Source organism: Chiloscyllium plagiosum, chromosome 12 (assembly GCF_004010195.1).
Source record: "Chiloscyllium plagiosum isolate BGI_BamShark_2017 chromosome 12, ASM401019v2, whole genome shotgun sequence".
Taxonomy (NCBI): domain Eukaryota; kingdom Metazoa; phylum Chordata; class Chondrichthyes; order Orectolobiformes; family Hemiscylliidae; genus Chiloscyllium; species Chiloscyllium plagiosum.
Window position 1 is genome coordinate 84,670,777 of NC_057721.1, and position 21,003 is coordinate 84,691,779.

Genomic DNA, 21,003 nt, shown 5'->3' on the forward strand with positions numbered 1-21,003 from the left:
GAAACCCACGCAGACACGGGGAGAACGTGCAAACTCCACACAGTCAGTCGCCTGAATCGGGAATTGAACCCGGGTCTCTGGTGCTGTGAGGCAGCAGTGCTAACCACTGTGCCACCGTGCCGCCCACTAATCTTGAATACCTCAATTGGACCTGTCTCTTCCACACTTCCAGGCAGCGTGTTCCAGATCTGATCTATTTACTGTACAAGAAACTTTTTTTTTAAACCTTGAAGCTACTGTTCCAATGAATCTGCATTGTGGCCCCATTTAAGGCCAATCTGATCCTTCCTACAATTTACACCCCAAAACCGAGCAGAATATTGCAGTTACAGTCTGAGCAAGGGTCTATACAATGGAAACACTCCGTTGTACTGTCTTATTCCCTCAAGAAAACAACAAACATTCCAGGAACATTTTTGAACACTCTTTGTGACTAACGAGAATCGAACAATTTTGGAACTTGGATTCATAATCCTCTCTGCTGCTCAACACTCTCTCATTCAATTTCTCTCCTTGCAACCAAAGCGGACAACCTAAAAAGCCCCATTTCTCATAGATTTTGGTCACTTAATTTAAATAGGGGAGATAGGTAGGATAAAGCAACCAGTTCCTCAGATGGAGGAACTCAGAACAAAGCAGTGGAGTTTTAAAATTAGAGCTCCTTCATCCAGGATTAAATGAAGACAGCAAATTTGTAATATTAAAATATAAATACATAATACAGAACCCTGAACAGTCTTCACACAATGGAGGTTGTGAGGAATTTTCCTCTTTAGGGAGAATCTAGATGTAGGACTTACTGTTTAAAAATCAGGAGTCACCCATTTAAAACAGAGTTGACATATTTTCTCTCAGAGTAATTGACTCTTTGGAACTCTCTTCCTCAAATACTGGTGGAAGCAGAGTTCTTAAGTGTTTTTAAGACAGAGGTAAACAGAGGGAAGGGATGGCCTAGTGGTATTGTCAATGAAATGTTGATCCAGGTAATGTCCTGGAGACGTGAGTTTGAATCCTGCCATGGCAGATGGTGAAATGTGAATTCAATAAACATCTAGAATTAAGAGTCTAATGATGGCCATGGTGATTGTTGGAAAAACCCATCTGGTTCACTAATGTCCTTTAGGGAAGAAGACTACCATCTTTACCTATATGTGACTCCAAATGCACAGCAATGTGGTTGACTCTTAACTACCTTCTGAGCAATAAATGCTGATCTGCCCAGCGAAGCCCTTATCCCATGAATGAATTTTTATAAATAATAGATTTTTGTTAAGTAATATACTGTGAAGTTACCAGGGGTAAATGGAAATGTGGACATGAGTTGACAATTAGATCAGCCACAATCATATTGAATGGCAGATCAGGTTTGAAGGCTGAGTGGCCACTCCTGTTCATATTTTCTATGTTTCTATTTCTCCTGCTTTGTATGTTTGTGTAAGGATTGTGGATATCTGGAACACCATTGATGGAAAGGCTATGGATGCTGATGGTCAACTGAAATCTTCATGATTGAGATCAATAGATTTTTTGAGAGATACAGTCTGTTCTGATACAACGCGATAGTTCCATTCCCTTGCAATCCCATGTTATAAGAAAATCGTGCAATAGCCACACCATTTAAACTAATGGGACTGGAATTGCATTATAGCCAATACAGGTAAAGAAAGTTTGCTTTCTACAAATAATGGTCTAAATTCTTCAATTGCATTATATCCAATTCGCATTGAAGAAATGGCAGAACTGACTGCAAAGTGATCAAAGAATTTGGGTGAAAGGTAGTGAAATTGATTTGAGGCATGGATTGGTCCATCAGAGGTGGAGCTGGCTCAAAGAAAGAAATGGCCTATTTCTGTTCATAATATATTATATTAGATTTGATTCCCTACAGTACATAAACAGGCCCTTTGGCCCAACAAGTCCACACCGAGCCTCCGAAGAGAAAGCCACCCAGACCCATTTCCCTCTGACTAATGCACCTAACACTATGGGCAATTTAGCATGGCCAATTCACCTAACCTGCACATCTTTGGACTGTGGGAGGAAACTGGAGCACCCGGAGGAAACCCACACTGGCAGAGGGAGAATGTGCAAACTCCACACAGACAGTCGCCCAAGGCTGAAATCGAACCTGGGGCCCTGGTGCTGTGAGGCAGCAGTGCTAACCACTGAGCCACCATATGTTCCTAAGGCATCAGTCACCACAAGAACACATCAGCATTTTAACCAACAGGGGTGGCACTGTAGCTCAGTGGTTAGCACTGCTGCCTCACAGCCCAACGGACCTGGGTTCAATTTCACACTTGGGCAACTGTCTGTGCGGAGTTTGCACGTTCTCCTGGTGTCTGAGTGGGTTTCCTCCAGCTTCTCCAGTTTCTTCCCACCATCCAAAGATATGCAGGTTAGATGGACTAGCCATGGGAAATGCAGGGTTATAGGGTAGGGGGTGGATCTGGGTGGCATGCTCTTCAAGGGCTGGTTTGACTTGATGGGTCAAATGGCCAGCTTCTATGATTCTATGACAAAATTAAGGAATTCCAGGAGTCTTGACTGAAGCATTTCTAATAAATAGGGCATTAGATTCAGCCTAATAGCCCAGAGAAAGCCCATTTGTGTAGATGTAAGGGATTACATGAACTTTCTATCCCTGAGCCCTCAGTAAACAAGCTCCTGGTATCTGGGACAATACGCTACCATGTGTAATGTTATTACAGTGGAGGTATGCACTGTACCTTTAAGAGAGAGAGGAAGCTGGAAAGGACTGAAAGCACAGATTGTGTTGAACAACTTAAAAATGTAACATTTGGTTGACACAAATAGCTGGTTCTGTGTTGCCATGGAACAAAATCAAATTCAAATTTGCCCAATCAGTTTAAATTATGCCCCGAGATCAAAATCCAATCAAATTTGAATTTGTTGTTTTGATGATATCAAATCAATGAAATGATCTGTTTTTTTGGGGTATAAAACTGGACATGTTGAACAGTCAGGAAGAGAACTGCCAAGAAAACCAACAAGTACCTGTCCATAAGGAAATTTGTGCAGCAGAAGACCAAAGAAAAGCCAACCTAGAAAAGTGGCAGATGGATTTCAATCCAGACAAATGTGAGGTGATGCATTTAGGCAAGACTAATTCTAGAGCGAATTATACAACGAATGGAAGAGCCTTGGGAAAAGTTGATGGGCAGAGAGATCTGGGAGTTCAGGTCCATTGTACCCTGAAGGTTGCTGCACAGATGGATAGAGTGGTCAAGAAGGCATATAGCATGCTTGCTTCGTTGGATGGGGTATTGAGTATAAGAGCTGGCAAGTCATGTTAACGTTGTACCAGACATTGATTCGGCCGCATTTAGAATGCGATGTACAGTTCTGGTCGCCACATTACCAAAAGGATGTGGACGCTTTGGAGAGGGTGCAGAGAAGGTTTACGGGGATGTTGCCTGGTATGGAAGGAGCTAGCTATGAAGAGAGGTTGAGTAGGTTCGGTTTATTTTCACTAGAAAAAAGGAGATTGAGGGGGGGACCTGATTGAGGTTTACAAAACCATGAAGGGTATAGACAGGGTGGATAGAGACAAGCTTTTTCCCAGGGTGAAGGATTCAATAACGAGAGGTCATGCTTTCAAGGTGAGAGGTGGAAAGTTTAAGGGGGATACACGTGGCAAGTACTTCACACAGAGGGTGGTGGGTGTCTGGAACACATTGCCAGCAGAGGTGGTACAGGCAGGCACGGTAGATTCATTTAAGATGCGTCTGAACAGATGCATGAGTAGGTGGGGAGCAGAGGGATACAGATGCTTCGGAATTGACAGTCAGGTTTAGACAGTGGATTTGGATCGGCTCAGGCTTGGAGGGCCGAAGGGCCTGGTCCTGGGCTGTAAGTTTTCTTTGTTCTTTGAAAATCTACAAAAGTGAATCGACAAAGCTGATTGGTTTTGAAATGTGATTTTTTTTTGTAAATTTTAATCGTGTTTTATTAGTGGACCAGTATTCTAGAGTGGGAGGTAAAAGATAGGTTTAAGAGAAAGGAGTTGTAAATAGTTGTCTAATGTTCCCCTTTGTACTTAAAGAATAAAATTGTTACTTTAAATAGTGACTTCTGAGAAGTTCTTTGCCTCTCAAAATGTAACAGATTACGGTGCGAGGTGAGCTCCTCTGTGTGTCGGGTATAAAGTAGCAGAGGGGTTTACCCTGTGTCGTTATAATAATGAGGTCATATTTGCTGCACAATGTGCTGAGAGAATCTGGAATATTTGCATATCGATGTTGTGGTTCACATTTGAGTTGAGTCACCCAGTTAGTGTGGTTCCCTGGACCTTATCTGATCACTTTGGAATTTAAGAAAAATTCAGTCTTTGCTCCTTCCTGGGGATTGTGCAGCCCTCTTGGTTAATGAGGCAGTGGGTGGGATTGGGGTTTGAGGGACCAAATGCTCTTTACTGTCATTTTGTACCTGTTTTATATATGATGATATAAGTTACAACAATTTCAGAGAATCACAGCACTTCATTCTTAGGAGTTAGGAGATCAAGGTGATGTGAAACCAATTGTAGGTTGCACTAATTGGTACAGGGAGATGGTGGCATAATAAGTAATGTCAGTGAATTACCAATCCAGAGGCCCAGGATAATGCTTTGGGATACAAGTTATAAAACAAAGGAAGAGAAACAGGCTACTCAACCCAGTGAGCCCGCTCTAACATTCAATGGCTGATCTGATAATCCTCAGCCCCACATTGCTGCATTTCCCCATAACCCTTGATTTCTTACCCATCCATGTGGAATTTAAATTCAACAAATGAACCTGGAATATAAAGCGAGTCTCAGTAATGGTGACCATAGCAACCTATATATGTACAAACATGTGAACTAGGAGCAGGACTAGTAACACGGTCCTGGTTGATCAGATGTGGGCCTTGACTCCACATTCTCATCTACCCCAATAAACTTAAACACCCTTGCTAGTCAAGAAATGATCTACGTCACTCTTAAAATATTCAAAGAGCCACCTCCACTTCTCTCTAGGAAGAGAGTTCCAAAGACCTGCAATCCTAAGAAAATAGTTCTTCTTATCTCCATCTTAAATGGGAGATGCCTGATTTTTAAACTGTGTCTCTTAATTCTCTCCAGTCTCTCCCACATTCTATCAATGTCCATTCTGTCAAATCCCCTCAGGATCAGATATGCTTCATTAAGATCACCTCTTATTCTATTAAACTGCAATTAATACAGACTCAGTTCTTCCTCAAGAGATAACCTTCTCATCCACTCAATCAAGCAATCAATCAATCAAGTGAACATTCTTTGTTACTTTTAATGCAATTAGATCCTTTCTTAAACAAAGAAATCAAAATTGTACTCTGTATGAGGCCTTCCCAATGTTCCATACAAATTTAATAAAGCATCCTGACTGTTATGTTCCATTCCTCTTTCTACAAACTGGTCATATACTTTATAGCACACCTTCAAGCAGATGGATCTTGAACCTAGATTTTCTGGCCCAGAGGTTGGGATAATTCTACTCCACAATGAGATCCTTAAGCATTTAAAACAACTGCTCTCTTCAAAAATAACACATCCATTTGCCTTCAAATGATTTGCTGCACCAGCATTCCAACTTTTTGAGATTCACATTCCAAGATACACAGATTGCTCTATACCTCAGAACTTTGAATTTCTCACCAGTTTAAATAATGTCCTGCTTTGTTAGTCTTCCTACCAAAACTGCTATGCTCACGTTTCCCACATTATACACCATCTGTTAAATTTTTGCCAACGTATTCTCCTGATCTATATTCTTTTACAGACTTAAGCCTCCTTCACATATTACTTTACCAACCAAACATTATGTTGTCAGCAAATGTACCAACTATAAGTTCAGTCCTCTTATCCAAATCATTAGTATAAGTCGTAAATAGTTGATCCTTTGGCACACCAGTCATTTTGACTGTCAAGCCAAAAATGGCCCATTTTCCCTTTAGTGAGCTAATCTTCGAATCATGCTAACATGTTGTCCCTGATGTTATGAACTCAATGGGTAGCCCGCTTGTTGGTCGAAGGATATGAGTCACATTTTGAGGTCTGTTATGAATTATGCAGGGTCTAGAGTTCATGCATCCTTGAGTGCTAGTTCATTTTATCTAAGATGTTCAACTGATCAGCCTAGTGCTTGCAGCTTTCTAACTCCTTCCATTCTGAAACAGTAGAGTTCCATTTTCTACTGGTATTGCTCAATCCGCAGGGATCGTTCCAGAACCTTGGGAATTTTGGAAAATAAAAACCAATGCATCCATGATCTCAGTAATCACTTCTTTTATGACCCTATGATAGAACATAGCACACAGAACATTCCAGTGCAGTACAGGCCCTTTGGCCCTCAATGTTGCGCTGACCTGTGGAACCAATCTGAAGCCCATCTGTCCTACACTATTCATTTTCATCCATTTAAATGCCCTTAAAGTTGGCGAGTCTACTACTGTTGCAGGCAGTGTGTTCCACACACCTAATACTCTCTGAGTAAAGAAACTACCTCTGACATTTGCCCTATAGCTTTTACCCCTCAATTTAAAGCTATGTCCCTCATGTTAGCCTTTGCCATCTGAGGAAAAAGGCTTTCTAACCCTCTTATATGTCTCAATTAAGTCACCTCTCAACCTTCTTCTCTCCAACGAAAACAGCCTCAAGTCCCTCAGCCTTTCCTCATGACAACTTCCCTCCATACCGGGCAACATCCCAGTAAAACTCCTCTGCACCCTTTCCAAAGCTTCCACATCCTTCCTATAATGTGGTGACCAGAACTGGACGCAATACTTCAAATGCAGCCGCACCAGAGTTGTACAGCTGCAGCATGACTGTGGCTCCGAAACTCAACCCTCTACCAATAAAAGCTAACACAACGTACGCCTTCTTAACAACCCTATCAACCTAGGTGGCAACTTTCATAGATCTAAATATTCAGCCTGGAGTCCGATTACTAGTGGTGTGCCACAATGATCTGTTTTGGCACCACTGCTGTTTGTCATTTTTATAAATGACTTGGACATAGACATAGATAGATGGGTTAATTAGTTTGCAGATGACACTGAAGTCGGTGGAGTGGTGGATAGTGTGGAAGAATGTTACAGGTTGCGGGGGGACTTGTTTAAACTGCAGAATTGGGCTTAGAGGCAGCAAATGTGAGGTGATTCACTTTGGGAAGAATAACAGGAAGGCAGAGTACTGGGTCAATGGAAAGATTCTTGGTAGTGTGGATGTGCAGAGGGATTGTTGTGTCCAGGTACATAGATCCCTGAAAGTTGCCACCCAGGTTGATAGCGCTGTTAAGAAGGCATACGGTGTGTTAGGTTTTATTGGTAGAGGGATTGAGTTCTGGAGCCAAGATGTCATGCTGCAGCTGTACAAAACGCTGGTGCGGCCGCACTTGGAATACTGTGTACAGTTCTGGTCGCCCCATTACAGGAAGGATGTGGAAGCATTGGAAAAGGTGCAGAGGACATTTACCAGGATGTTGCCTGGTCTGGAGGGAAGGTCTTATGAGGAAAGGCTGAGAGACTTGGGTCTGTTCTCATTGGAAAGAACAAGGTAGAGGATTAGATAGGGTAGACAATGAGAGTCTTTTTCCTAGGATGATGGCGTTGGCTTGTACGAGGGGGCATAACTACAAATTGAGGGGTGATAGTTTAAAACAGATGCCCGAGGCAGGTTCTTTACTCAGAGAGTGGTAAGGGTGTGGAATGCCCTGCCTGCCAATGTAGTTAACTCAGCCACATTAGGGAGATTTAAACAGTCCTTGGATAAGCACATGGATGATGATGGGATAGTGTAGGGGGATGGGCTTAGATTAGTTTACAGGTCGGGGCAACATCGAGGGCTGAAGGGTCTGTTCTGTGCATTGTTCTATGTTATAAATTCTATTTGCCACCTCTCAGCCCGGCTCTGCAGCTTGTCTATGTCCCTCTGTAACCTGCAATATCCTTCAGCACTATCCACAGCTCCACCGTGTCATCAATAAATTTACTAACGCAGCCTTCTACACTCTCACCTAGGTCATTTATAAAAAGGACAAACAGCAGAGGCCCCAGTAACAGATCCTTGTGGGACACCACTGGTAACTGAACTCCAGCATGAACATTTCCCATCAACCACCACCCTCGGTCTTCTTTCAGTTAGCAAATTTCTGATCTAAATTGCTAAATCACCCTCAATCCCATGTCTACGATTTTGTGCAATAGCCTACCATGCGGAACCTTATTAAACTCCTTACTGAAACAAAGTCCATCAGGAACTGTCCAGTTGGTGGGTGAGGTGTAAGCTTTCAACTCATTTAGAAGGAACCTGGATCTGTCCCTGAAACACTGTAACCTGCAAGGTGTGAGACTGGGTGCTGGGAAGTGAGATTAGAATGGGAGAATTCAGCCAATGCAGAATTCAACATTTAAACATTTTCACCTCATTATTATGCTCCATTTTTACTGAGGTGAGAGAAGGTCTAACTGCTATGTGTAGCACTTCCAATGACATTTGGGAAAGTTATATCCTCTCCTGTATGAATGGGATTTCTATTTAATATCCTGGGCATAAGCAACCAACCTTTACATTAATTCACTAAAATAAATATGCTTCGCAGTTTACAGAAGTCTTTATCCAAAGATTCAATTTACAACAACTACTTACCCGGGCTCGGGATAGAGTGCATTTAACATCTTGTGGATCTAAAGAAATGAGAAATGCTAAGTTAATGCATTAGGAGATGGACTCGTGAGTGTCTGTCAGCATTGGAAGCTAGTGCAGAATAATCTACGTACTGGTTAAGATGTAAGAGACTAATGTCCTTTAGGGAAGGAAATCTGTCATCCTCACCTGGTCTGGCCTATATGTAACTCCAGACCAACAGCAATTGAGTTGGCTCTTAACTGCCTGATAGGCAATACATGATGGTGTCACCAGAGATGCCCACATCCCATGAGTAAATGGTGAAATACGTTAAAACACCAGTAAGAGTAGACTGAGCAAGCAGTGGTTGAGTCTGACTTCCACTTAGCCCGGATTCCTGCTCAAACCAAAAAGACTGCACTGTCCTTGTCTATTTGTGTCAGTCTCAATTTAGTTACAAGGAGGAACATGGGCATGTTGTAAAACAAATCCTTAATGCTGTCCCTGTCCTGGGAGTGTTTGATGGGGACAGTGTAGAGAGAGCTTTACTTTATTTAACCTGGCGCTGTCCCTGTCCTGCGAATGTGCTGGGAGATAGTGTGGAGGGAGTTTTACTCTATCTAATACCAGGCTGTGCATGTTGTGTAAGTGTTTGATTGGGGATGGTGTAGGGAGGGCTGAGAGACCTACTTGTATATGTGCACAGGTCATTGAAGGTAGCAGGACAGTTGGAGAGAGCAGTTATAGAGTCATAGAGACATACAGAACGGAAACAGATCCTTTGGTCCAACTCATCCATGCCGACCGGATATCCTAAATTAATCTAGTGTCATTTGCCAGCATTTGGCCCATATCCCTCCAAACCCTTCCTATTCATATACCCATCCAGGTGCCTTTTCAATGTTGCAATTGTACCAGCCTCCACCACTTCCTCTGGCAGCTCATTCCATACATGCACCACCCTCTGTGTGAAAAAGTTGCCCCTCAGGTCCCTTTTAAACCTTTCCCCTCTCACCTCTAGCCCTCTAGTTTTGGACTCACCCCACCCTGGAGAAAATACCTTGTATATTTTACCTTATCCATGCCCCTCATGATTTTATAAACCTCTATAAGGTCACTCCTCAGCCTCTGATGCTCCAGGGAAAACAGCCCCAGTCTATTCAGCATCTTCCTATAGCTCAAATTGTGCAACCCTGGCAACATCCTTGTAAATCTTTTCTGAACCCTTTCAATTTCATAACATCCTTTCTATAGCAGTGAGACCAGAATTGCATGCAGTATTCAAACAGTGGCCTAACCAATGTCCTGTACAGCTGCTACATGACCTCTCAACCCCTATACTCAATGTACTGTCCAATAAAGACAAGCATACCAAATGTCCTGTCTACCTGTGACCCCACTTTAACAGAACTACGAACCTGCACTCCAAGGTCTCTCTGTTCAGCAACACTCCCCAGTACCTTTCCAAAATGCAGCACCTCACATTTATCTAAATTAAACTCCATCTGCCACTCCTCAGCCCATTGGCCCATCTGAACAACATTCCATTGTACTCTTAGGTAACCTTCTTCACTGTCCACTACACCTCCAATTTTGGTGTCACTTGCAAATTTATTAACTATACCTATGTTCACATCCAAATCAACATAAAATGAAAAAAGCTAAGTTAATGCATTAGGAGATGGACAGTTGAGTTTCTGTCAGCATTGGAAGCTAGTACAGAATAATCTATGAACTGGCTTGAATAGAAGAGACTAATATCCTTTTGGAAAGGAAATCTGCCATCATTACCTGGTATGAGACAAAAGAACTGCAAATGCTGGAATCCAAAGCAGACATGCAGGAGGCTGGAAGAACACAGCAAGCCAGGCAGCATCAGGAAGTGGAGAAATGGACATTTCGGGTGTCCTGAAGAAGGGTTACCCCTGAAACGTTGACTTCTCCATCTCCTGATGATGCCTGGCTTGCTGTGTTCTTCCAGCCTCCTGCCCATCCTTACCTGATCTGGCCTATTTGTGACTCCAGACCAACAGCAATGTGGTTGACTCTTAACTGTCCTCTGGACAGTTAGGTAAACTTATATAAATGATGCAAAGCAGTGGACCCAGCACTGATCCTTGTGGTACTCCACTGGTCACAGGCCTCCAGTCTGAAAAACAATCCTCCACCACCACCCTCTGTCTTCTACCTTCAAGCCAGTTCTGTATCCAAGTGGCTAGTTCTCCCTGTATTCCATGTGATCTAACCTTGCTAATCAGTCTCCCATGAGAAGTCTTGTCGAACGCCTTACTGAAGTCCATTTAGATCAGGCACACTGTTCTGCCTTCATCAATCCTCTTTGTTACTACTTCACAAAATTCAATCAAATTAGTGAAACACGATTTCCCACGCACAAAGCTGTTGCATATCCCTAATCAATCCTTACCTTTCCAAATACATGTCACAAAGCACACAGTGACCTCTGCTTTATCACAGGGTCGTACAGTACAAGAGCAGGGAGGTGATGCTGAAATTGTACAAGACCCTTGTTAAGCCTCAGCTGAGTGTTGCTTATGTTGTGGATGCCACATTACAGCAAAGATATGAATGGATTGGAGAGAGTGCAGAAGTGATTCACAAGAATGGTTCCAGGGATGAGAAACTTCAGTGATGAAGATAGATTGAACAACATGGGACTGTTAAGGTAGCACTTTCAAATAAACCTGCTGGACTATAACCTGGTGTTGTGTGATTTTTAACTTTCTTGGTGAAGAGAAGAAGGTTGAGTGAGGTTTCCAAGATCATAAACGGGCTGGATAGGGTAGATAGGGAGAAGCTGTTCCTGTTTGTAAAGGAACAGGAAAAGAGGGAATAGGTTTACAGTGATATGCATAAGAGGCAAAGGGGATAATGAGAAAAATACCTTTCACACACAGTGAGTAGTTAGGGAATGGCAATACGGTGGAGGCAGGTTCAATTGAGATATTCATGAGGGTATTGGATGGTTATTTGAATAGAAATAACATGCAAGAGGAGAGGAAAAGGCAGGAGATTGAAAGTAGGTAATGATGTTCATTTGAAGAGCTGGTACAGAGATGATGGGCCAAGTGATCTCCTCTGCGCTGTAACTCTTGTGTGTTTCTATGTTTTCCATATGCTGGAATGGTATCTCACTCATTTTATCCACTGTCAGCTCTGATATTGCCTGGTTGCCACTGTGCAGATCAGAAGACTCTTTCGACTCAAGATTCTCGGGGGTTCTCATGTGATTTGACTTGAAAACCTACTGTCCATATGTAGTTCATTAAAATGTTATTAACAAATACAGTGAACAATCAGAAAGGCTAATAGATTTCAGTGTTCATACCTACGGGAGCACAATACAATGGAGTGGAAGGACTGTTTGAATTATACAAACCCTTGGTTGGAACACACCCAAAGTACATTTTTTAGTTTATTTATGGGATGAAGGCATTGCTGCCTGTGCCAATATTTATTGCCCATTCTCTAATTCCCAGAGGGAAAATCAAAGTCAACACAATGCTGTGGGACTGGAGTCACATATCCAACTAAGGAGCGTGAAAATGCAATTGATTTACTCATTTCTTTTCAGGAAAGAAATGTGGTGTCCTTATTTGGTGTGCTCTCACTGTATCAAAATGATATGATGTATTCAGCACAGCCCCACAGTGGGTGAAGGACAGCTCTACACTTCCCCACTGCCCACAGTCCCACCAACCCACAGTCCCACAGTCCCCCACCGCCCACTGCCCCACAGTCCCACCACTGGTGAAGGACATTTTAAAATTTCAAAATCACTAAGATAAAACTTTGCCAGAAATCTGTTGATTGCATATGAATTAGAATAGAATAGAAAAGAATAGTAAGTTACTGTCACTTGTATTTTTACAAAAAATGCAGAGAAAACTGTTTAAGTCGTCATACTCTGGCGGCTATAACAATTAAAACATTTACATGGCATTCCAGGGGAGGGGACCAGTTACTGCAACCAGGCCTTAGCTGCTATTGATAGAATTCTTTAAACTGATGATCATGTTAAACTTGTACAGTTTTTGACATACTTACGTTCAATTAGGAACAGAAAACAAACTACTCCCATCAAAGCAACAATGATGCCTGGCACCACAAAGGACATTCCCCAACAGCTGGACACCCAGTAGCCAGCTATCAGGGAGCCTAGGATGTTCCCCACAGAGGTGTGAGAATTCCAGATGCCCATGATCAGGCCTCTCCTGTCGGAAGAGACACAGCAAGTATATTAGACCAGCTTAAAGCTCAAGCAAAACAAAACAGAGAAAGATCATTCTGAAATGCACCATCATCTACTTACTTTCCTTTACCAAACCAGTTTCCGATACAGGTCACAACGCTGGGCCAGCCAGTGGTTTGCACAAAACCGTTAGCAATCTAAAAGATCAAATAAACCCGAGAGTTTCATTAACATCAATGCTTGTGATTCATTACTGTGTCTTGCACTCGGTTAGACAGAGAACACAGGGCAGGACTGTGCTCAGTGTTGTAATCTAGGCTGACAAAATTTCTGATCAAAAAACATATTCCTGTGACATTTAACACTTAAAATCATCAGTGACAATTCTCACCCAGTGCTGCTTTAAATAACACCCACGGGTCAAATTTAACAAAAAGGGTGGGGCAGGGAATGAGAGAGAGGGAACGAGAGTAAGAGAACAAATGAGAGGGACAGAATGAGAGAGAGAGAGAGAGAGAGAGAGAGAGAAGGAGAACAAGAAGGATGTGGGGGGAGATAAAACAGAGAGCAAAAAAGGGAAGGGGGAGGGAAAGTGAGATGGGGCAGCTGTGCTCAGGTTAGGTCAGGCCCAGGGGCTGCACCACGGCCTATAATTTCTGTCCCTGACTGAAATACTCAACAAACAATAGATCCTGCAGTTGCTTACCCTAAAAATATGCTGCTTTCACATAACACTTTCTTTTGAAAGGATATGAAGAAATGTTTACTCACCTGAATAAGTATGTAGTACTGTAAATTGTGGATATTGTAGAAGTATCCCAGACCAAATAATGCAGTGAATACACCACTGCTCAACATCCCAAAAGTGAGGTACAATCGAATAGATAAACGTTCTCCTATTATACCACTGCCATGAAAGAAAACAACTGTCATTTGGATCTGAGACAGAGAAAGGAATTGGAGCAAATGGGAAGATATTGCAACCTGAAGATTGATATGAAATCCATAAAGCTCTTCACCTCACCTCTCAGAAATGACACAGTGCCTTCACACAATGAGCTTCTACATTGGAAACAATGCAGCCAATTTATGCACAGCAGTATTACAGCAGAATAAACCAACAGTTGCTAGGAATATTATTTTCAAGTAAATTGTAAGTACAGGACAAGGGGCCACAGTTTCAAATCATAGTAGGAAATTAGTAACTGAAAAGATGTCTGTTTGTAGAGACTGAACAGTATCTTTATCACAAGAAAATGTGCAATCATATATAATACGCGATTCCTTAGATTATAACCAGAAGATCCTATTGCTGCAACATCACTATAATTTCAGTGTTTCACCCCATCCACATTGGGTTCAATGCTGAGCAGTGATCAATTTGTGAAGAACTGCCTGATTTTCATTCTCAAATGATCTCAGGTTTAAAATAATGGCTCATATATCTCTTCTAAATTGATTACCTTCTGATGGTACACAAGATTAACAATTTTGCTAGTTCCGTTGGTGACATTTTAAATGAGTATTACGGGGGATGGGAACCAAAGTGTGGGCTTAGATGGGTAAGATTCAGATCAGGAAACAGGAGACACACATTAGTTACTGATGTACAATAGTTAGCGACTTGGAAAGATAAAAGAAGTGGGGGTTAAAAAGTGTCCTGCAAAAGGAAATTGACGGGGTTGAGCTGTTTAAACTTCTAGACAAGGAATATTACAGACAAGGAATATTACAGACAAGGCAGATAGACTAAGGGCACAGACAGACACGTGGCAGCTTGATGTCATCTCTATAACAGAATCTTGGTTAAGGGAGGGACAAAACTGGCAGCTCAATATCGCAGGATAGAGAGTTCCAGGCAGGGTAAAGTGGGTGATAAAAAAGGAGGGGAGGGTTAAAGGATCAATTACAGTTGTGAGAGGGGATGATATACAAAGCAGGTTAATAAATCAGGCTTTAAAGGTTGAGCTCAGAAATAAAAAAGGGACAGTCAGACTACTAGGAGTATACTACAGGCCCAAAGTCAAAAGGTGTGGCACTGGAAAAGCACAGCAGGTCAGGCTACATCTGAGGAGCAGGAGAATCAATGTTTCGGGCATAAGCTCTTCATTAGGAATGTGGGGTTGGGGCCCAAGGCAGCTGGGAGATAAATAAGGGGGGGTGGGGCTTGGGAGGAAGGTAGCTTGGAAGGCGATGGGTAGATGAAGGTGAGGCATCAATGTGGATTTCACCAGATTCCTCATCCCCCCCTCTCCTCACCTTATCCCAGATCCAACCCTTCTACTCGGCATCGCCTTCTTGAACTGTTCTACCTGTTCATCTTCCTTCCTACCTATCCACTCCAATCTATCACCATCATCCCCAACCTTCATTTACCTATCGCCTTCCCAGCTACCTTTCTCCCCAGTCCAACCCCCTCCTATTTATCTCTCAGCCCCCTTGCCCCCCCCCCATTCCTGATGAAGAGCTTATGCCCGAAATTTCAACTCTCCTGTTCCTCGGATGCTACCTGACCAGCCGTGCTTTTCCAGCACCACTCTTTTTGACTCTGATCTCCGGCATCTGCAGTCCTCACTTTCTCCTAGTTGTCTACTACAGTCCCCCAAATAATGAGAGGGAGATAGAGGAACACACATATGGACACATTGCTGCCTGTAGGAGTAAGAGGGCAATAATAACAGGAGGCTTCAACTATCCCCAATATTAACTGGGTTACAAACAATATAAGGGGCACTGAGGGTGAAACATTCATATACTACGCCCAGGAAATGTTTTTAAAACAATATACAACAAGCCCCAAAGAGATGAGATGCAACTTTGATTTAGTTCGGAGGCATGAAGATAGACAAGTGGCGAAAATGACAATGTGCACTGCTGCCTCACAGCACCAGGGTCCCCGGTTCGATTCCAGACTCGGGCGACTGTCTGTGTGGAGTTTGCACATTCTCCCTGAGTCTGCGAGTGTTTCCTCCGGGTGCTCCGGTTTCCTCCCACAGTCCAAAGATGTGTAGGTCAGGTGAATTGGCCATGCTAAATTGCCCATAGTGTTAGGTGCATTAGTTAGAGGGAAAACAGGTTTGGGTGGGTTGCTCTTTGGAGGGTCGGTGTGGACTTGTTGGGCGGAAGGGCCTGTTTCCACACTGTAGGGAATCTAATCTAATCTAATCTAATCTAAGAGTGACCATATCAGGGATAGCCACCACAATTCAGTTAGGTTTAATATTATTATGGAAAAGGACAGAGCTAAATCAGGAGGAAAGATTTTACACTTGTGGCGGGGGAGGGGGGTGGGGGTGGAATTTTCCTAAACTAAGAAGTGATTTGGCTGAGATGAATGGGACAGGATTGCTAATGGATAACTCAGTGCTAAACCAATGGGAGGTGCTACAAAATGAGATAAACTCTGATAACTGTGAGGTAAAGAGTAAAAGGGAAACACAATAAACAAGAATATTCTGAAGGATAGATGAAGTGAGAGATCTTGGTGTGCAAGTGTACAGCTCCCCTAAAGGTAGCCGTCCAGGTAGATAATGTTATAAAGAAGGTAAATAGAATGCTCTCCTTCATTGGCAGAGATACAGAATACAGAAGTAGGGATATAAAGATGACACTGTATAAGACACTAGGGAGGCCACAACTGGAGTATTGTGTGTGGGTCTGGTCACCACATTATAGGAAGGATGGAATTACTCTGGAGATTTACTGGAATGTTGCCAGGGCTGGAGAATTGTAGCTACAGGGAGAGAATGGAGAGGTTGGAGTTGTTTACCTTGGAACAGAGGAAGCTGAGGGGTGACATGATTGAGGGATACAACATTGCGAGGGGTAGAAATAGAGTAGACCGGAGTAACTGTTTCCCTTGGCAGAGAGTTCAAAAACCAGGATCACAGATTCAATCGAAGTGGCAGAAGGATTAGAGCACACATGAGGAAAATGCTTTCACACAGAGGGTGGTGGGTGTTTGGAATTTGCTGCATGGAAGACTAGCACAGAGGGCATCGCCTCCAGATGGAGACTGACGCGGTGGGGGGGGGGGGCGGCATTGGCTGCAGGTGGAGACTGACATGGAGGAGGGGAGGAACTTCTACAAATGTGAGAAGATGGGTTCCAGATCCATCCTTCGCTGCCTGGCTTCCTGGAAGGTTTTGGAATAGACCACTGCAGACATTGAGAACCCAATGTAGAATCATAGAAAGGAACAATACAGGAGGAACCCATTTGCTTCATATCAATGGTGTGCAACAGCAACTCGCCTGTTCATGCTGTTCACCAGGTCAAGGATACACAGGTGAACTGCCCTGATTGCATACGGAGCTTCTGTATTTTAGGTTTAATTAAAGTTTGGATGTGCTCCAGGACCATCAAAGCCTGGTGGGTGGAATTTGGAGTTTGATCTTCTAATCCAGAGGTAGGGGCACTACCTGCACCACAAAATTATTCCTACATTGAACACACATAGTGACACTAGAATTCAAGTCTAAGTGTCTTTTAAAATTCAGTATTTGATTCCAGTGCAAGTCTCTCAGTTAATTTGTTATTAAAAGGAGATGAAGAGAGATTTCTGAAACACTTAGTTAGGGAGTGGGGCAATACATGTAATGTTGCATTCTGTGAATAATTCTAGTATTAGTCAAGATTAGCATCTGGTTTGCCATTCCACCATCTTGCTTCAGAATGAAGTCACGTCACCTTGGCCCACTCCAATGCTTTTCCTCATAGCCCTGCACTTTTTAAAAATTTTCAGATAATTATCCAACCCCAAGTGACAGCTTCCATTGAACTTGGCTCCACTACGTTGTCAGGCGGTGCATTCATGTCCTGCACTACTTGTCCAAAAAAAGGGAAACTGCTGCTGGCAAACAGTGGCAATATTCTCAATGTTAAACATGCAATTTCTGCTTTATCGCGTCTTATTCACTACTGTGTAAAGGATTCTAAAGCTCTTACCTGACATACATTCCAACAGCATACGCACACAGAAATGAGTAATCCAGGGCTCCCAATAGCTGCTTGTAGTTACTTTTATCTACAGTTTATCAACAGATACAACAATTGAAATTCAAACCAGGAACAATAAAATCAACAGAATAACTTGGCAAAGTTTTAAATAAGAAATTGTGCCATTCATCGATATGGACTTCACTAATGTGTTCGACAAGGTTCCCCAGGGGAGACTGGTTAGCAAGGTTAACTTACATGGAATACAGGGAGAACTTGCCATTTGGATACAGAGGGTGGTCTTGGAGGGTTGTTTTTCAGACTGTTTTTCAGGATTGGTGCTGGGTCCACTGCTTTTTGTAATTTATATAAATGATTTGGATATGAACATAGGAGGTATAGTTAGTAAGTTTGCAGATGGCACCAAAATTGGAAGTGTAGTGGACAGCGAAGAAGATTACCTCAAAGTACAAAGGGATTTTGATCAGATGGGCCAATGGGCCGAGGAATTTAATTCACATAAGTGTGAGGAGTTGCATCTTCTTGAAAGGCAAATCTTGGCAGGACTTAATTTTAAGGTCCTGGGGAGTGCTGCTGAACAAAGAGACCTTGGAGTGCAGGTTCATAGCTCCTTGAAAGTAGAGTTGCAGGTAGATAGGATAGTGAAGAAGGCGTTTGGTATGCTTTCCTTTATTGGTCAGAGTATTGAGTATAGGAGTTGGGAGGTCATATTGTGGCTGTACAGGACATTGATTAGGCCACTTTTGGAATGCTGTATGCAGTTCTGATCGCCCTGCTATAGCAAGAATGTGGTGAGACTTGAAAGATTTTGGAAATTATATACAAGGATATTGTCAGGGTTGGAGAGTTTGAGCATTAGGGAAAGGCTGAATAGACTGGGGCTATTTTCCCTGGAGAGTCAGAGGTTGAGGGGTGATCTTATAGAGGTTTATAAAAGTGTGAGGGACATGGATAGGATAAATAGGCAAAGTCTTTTCCCTGGGTTGGGAGCATAGGTTTACGTTGAGGGGAAAGATTTAAAAGGGACCCAAGGGGCAACTTTCTCACGCAGAGGGTGTAAGGAATGAGCTACCAGATGAAGTGGTGGAGGCTGGAACATTTAAAAGGTATCTGGATGGAAATATGAACAGGAAGAGTTTAGAGGGATATGGGCCAAATGCTGGCAAATGGGACTAGATTCCTCAAGGATATCTGGTCAGCATGGATGAGTTGGACTGAAGGGTCTGTTTCCATGCTGTACAGCTCTTTGACTCGATTCTCCCAAACTTCTTTAGGCAAGAGGTCAGCCAGTCAACCAGCTGCCAACTTCACACCAGTAGTGAGTGACATCACTTCCCATAGCTATTTACCACCTTCCTGGTACTACCAGTAAAACAGCAACGATGGCAAATATGTTTGACAGTCAAAACCATTGAAACCAACATTCCATCAGGGAATATTTCTGTTTGAGAAATATCGCTTAAAGATTTGTGGTCTTTTCTCGTGGTTCAGTATCATGAGATTTTGCTTATGTTGAAAGTTGTGTTTTGTGGATCGATTATTATCTTACATGAGGAGCATGCAAGAACTCTGCTCCAATAAATAATCAGCATTTACTTTTGTTTCCAAAACCTGGGGTCACAGATTCAAGCTAAGTAATAGAAGGATTAAAGGGGACATGAGGAAAACCCTTTTTTACACAGAGGGTGGTGAGTGTCTGGAATTCGTGGCCTGAGTTGGTGCTGGATGCAGACACCGAAACTCTCGTAAAAATTCCTGGGTCGGCACCTTAAGTTGCAGGACTGTGGGTGGTGTGCTGGAAGGTGGGTTAGCAAGGGCACCTGGGTGTCCTTGGGTCACATGGATGAGATAGGCTGAATGGCCCCCTTCTGTGCTGTATCATTTCTGTAGTTTCTAATTTACATTCTCAACTGGCTTAGTGTCATCAACTAATTTAGCAATCATTCCTTTGGCCTTTGCACCATTCCATTGATATAAATTGGCCCCCACCTCTGGAGTGCTGTGAAACCGTTTTAACTGTCATAGGCGCTGGAGTATGGTGACTTGAACACTTTAAAGATACAAGTGACAATAAATTACTGTTCTATTATTCTATAAACTGAAAATAATTGAGACGCCAACAGTGAGCTTTTTGACATTCCGCTGGTCACAGCTTTACAAATGAACTCCTTCCCTAATGGTGTTGAGAGTCAACCCACTGCAGGTGGGCTGCAGGAGTTCAAGAAGGCAGCTCACCCCCACCTTCCCAAAGGTCAACTAGGGATGGGCAATAAATGCTGGGCCCAGCAGTCACACCTACATTCCACAAATTAATAAATAAACTAAAAAACCAAATAAGACCCATTTAAAAAGTGATGCCAAAAACCAACAATAGTCAATCTATTCTCCAGGTTCTCACTCAGGTGAAGGGGAGTTGGTGGTAGATTGATAGGGTGGAGTAGTAATTCAGAATCTTAGGCTAATGCCCTGAGGAACCAGTTATAAATCCCTCCACGGCCGGCAGTGAAAGTTAAATTCAATAAAAAAAATTTCTGGAATAAAATGCTTGCCTGATAGTGACCATTGCTACCATCGATTGCGAAAACCCATCTGGTTTACTATTGTCTTTTCGAGAACCACATCCCATGAATGAATACAAAATACATCTTTGATGCAAATTCTACACACTAACTGTACGAAGAATTTCTCCTGTGCTTTTTTCTAAATCTCTTTAATCATGAATCTGTGGCCCCTTGCTTTATACCTCTTAATTCCTGAGAACAATTTGTTTCTACCTTTCTGGCGAAATAACAAATTGTGTTATTTCTGTGATCTGCACAGTTTTTAAGAAAAAGTTAAGTTCTACTTTGTTTATATTTCCTCGTAGCAGGCAGTGTCCCAGTGATTCTGTGCTGTTCCCTCCTGAAATCTTATAAACTCCAATACTCCACAGCACCATCACCGAGAGCATAGAGTCACAGAGTCATAGAGATGTACAGCATGGAAACAGACCCTTCGGTCCAACCCGTCCATGCTGACCAGATATCCCAACCCAATCTAGTCCCACCTGCCAGCACCCAGCACATATCCCTCCAAACCCTTCCTATTCATATACCCATCCAAATGCCTCTTAAATGTTACAATTGTACCAGCCTCCACCACTTCCTCTGGTAACTCATTCCATACACGTACCACCCTCTGCGTGAAA

At 42.7% G+C, this 21,003-nt stretch overlaps 1 protein-coding gene across 3 annotated transcripts in view; it reads right to left on the minus strand.

Annotated features, from left to right (window-relative positions):
• Window positions 1-21,003, minus strand: part of slc37a1 (solute carrier family 37 member 1) — a 92,206-nt gene that overhangs the window by 51,125 nt on the left and 20,078 nt on the right. For all 3 annotated transcript variants that reach the window (XM_043701430.1, XM_043701432.1, XM_043701431.1), the window contains exons 4-8: window positions 17,805-17,883; window positions 13,629-13,764; window positions 12,978-13,054; window positions 12,713-12,879; window positions 8,669-8,706 (exon numbers count right to left, since the gene is read on the minus strand). In XM_043701430.1, the coding sequence (XP_043557365.1) occupies window positions 8,669-8,706; window positions 12,713-12,879; window positions 12,978-13,054; window positions 13,629-13,764; window positions 17,805-17,883 (497 nt within the window). The remainder of the gene's footprint in view (window positions 1-8,668; window positions 8,707-12,712; window positions 12,880-12,977; window positions 13,055-13,628; window positions 13,765-17,804; window positions 17,884-21,003) is intronic.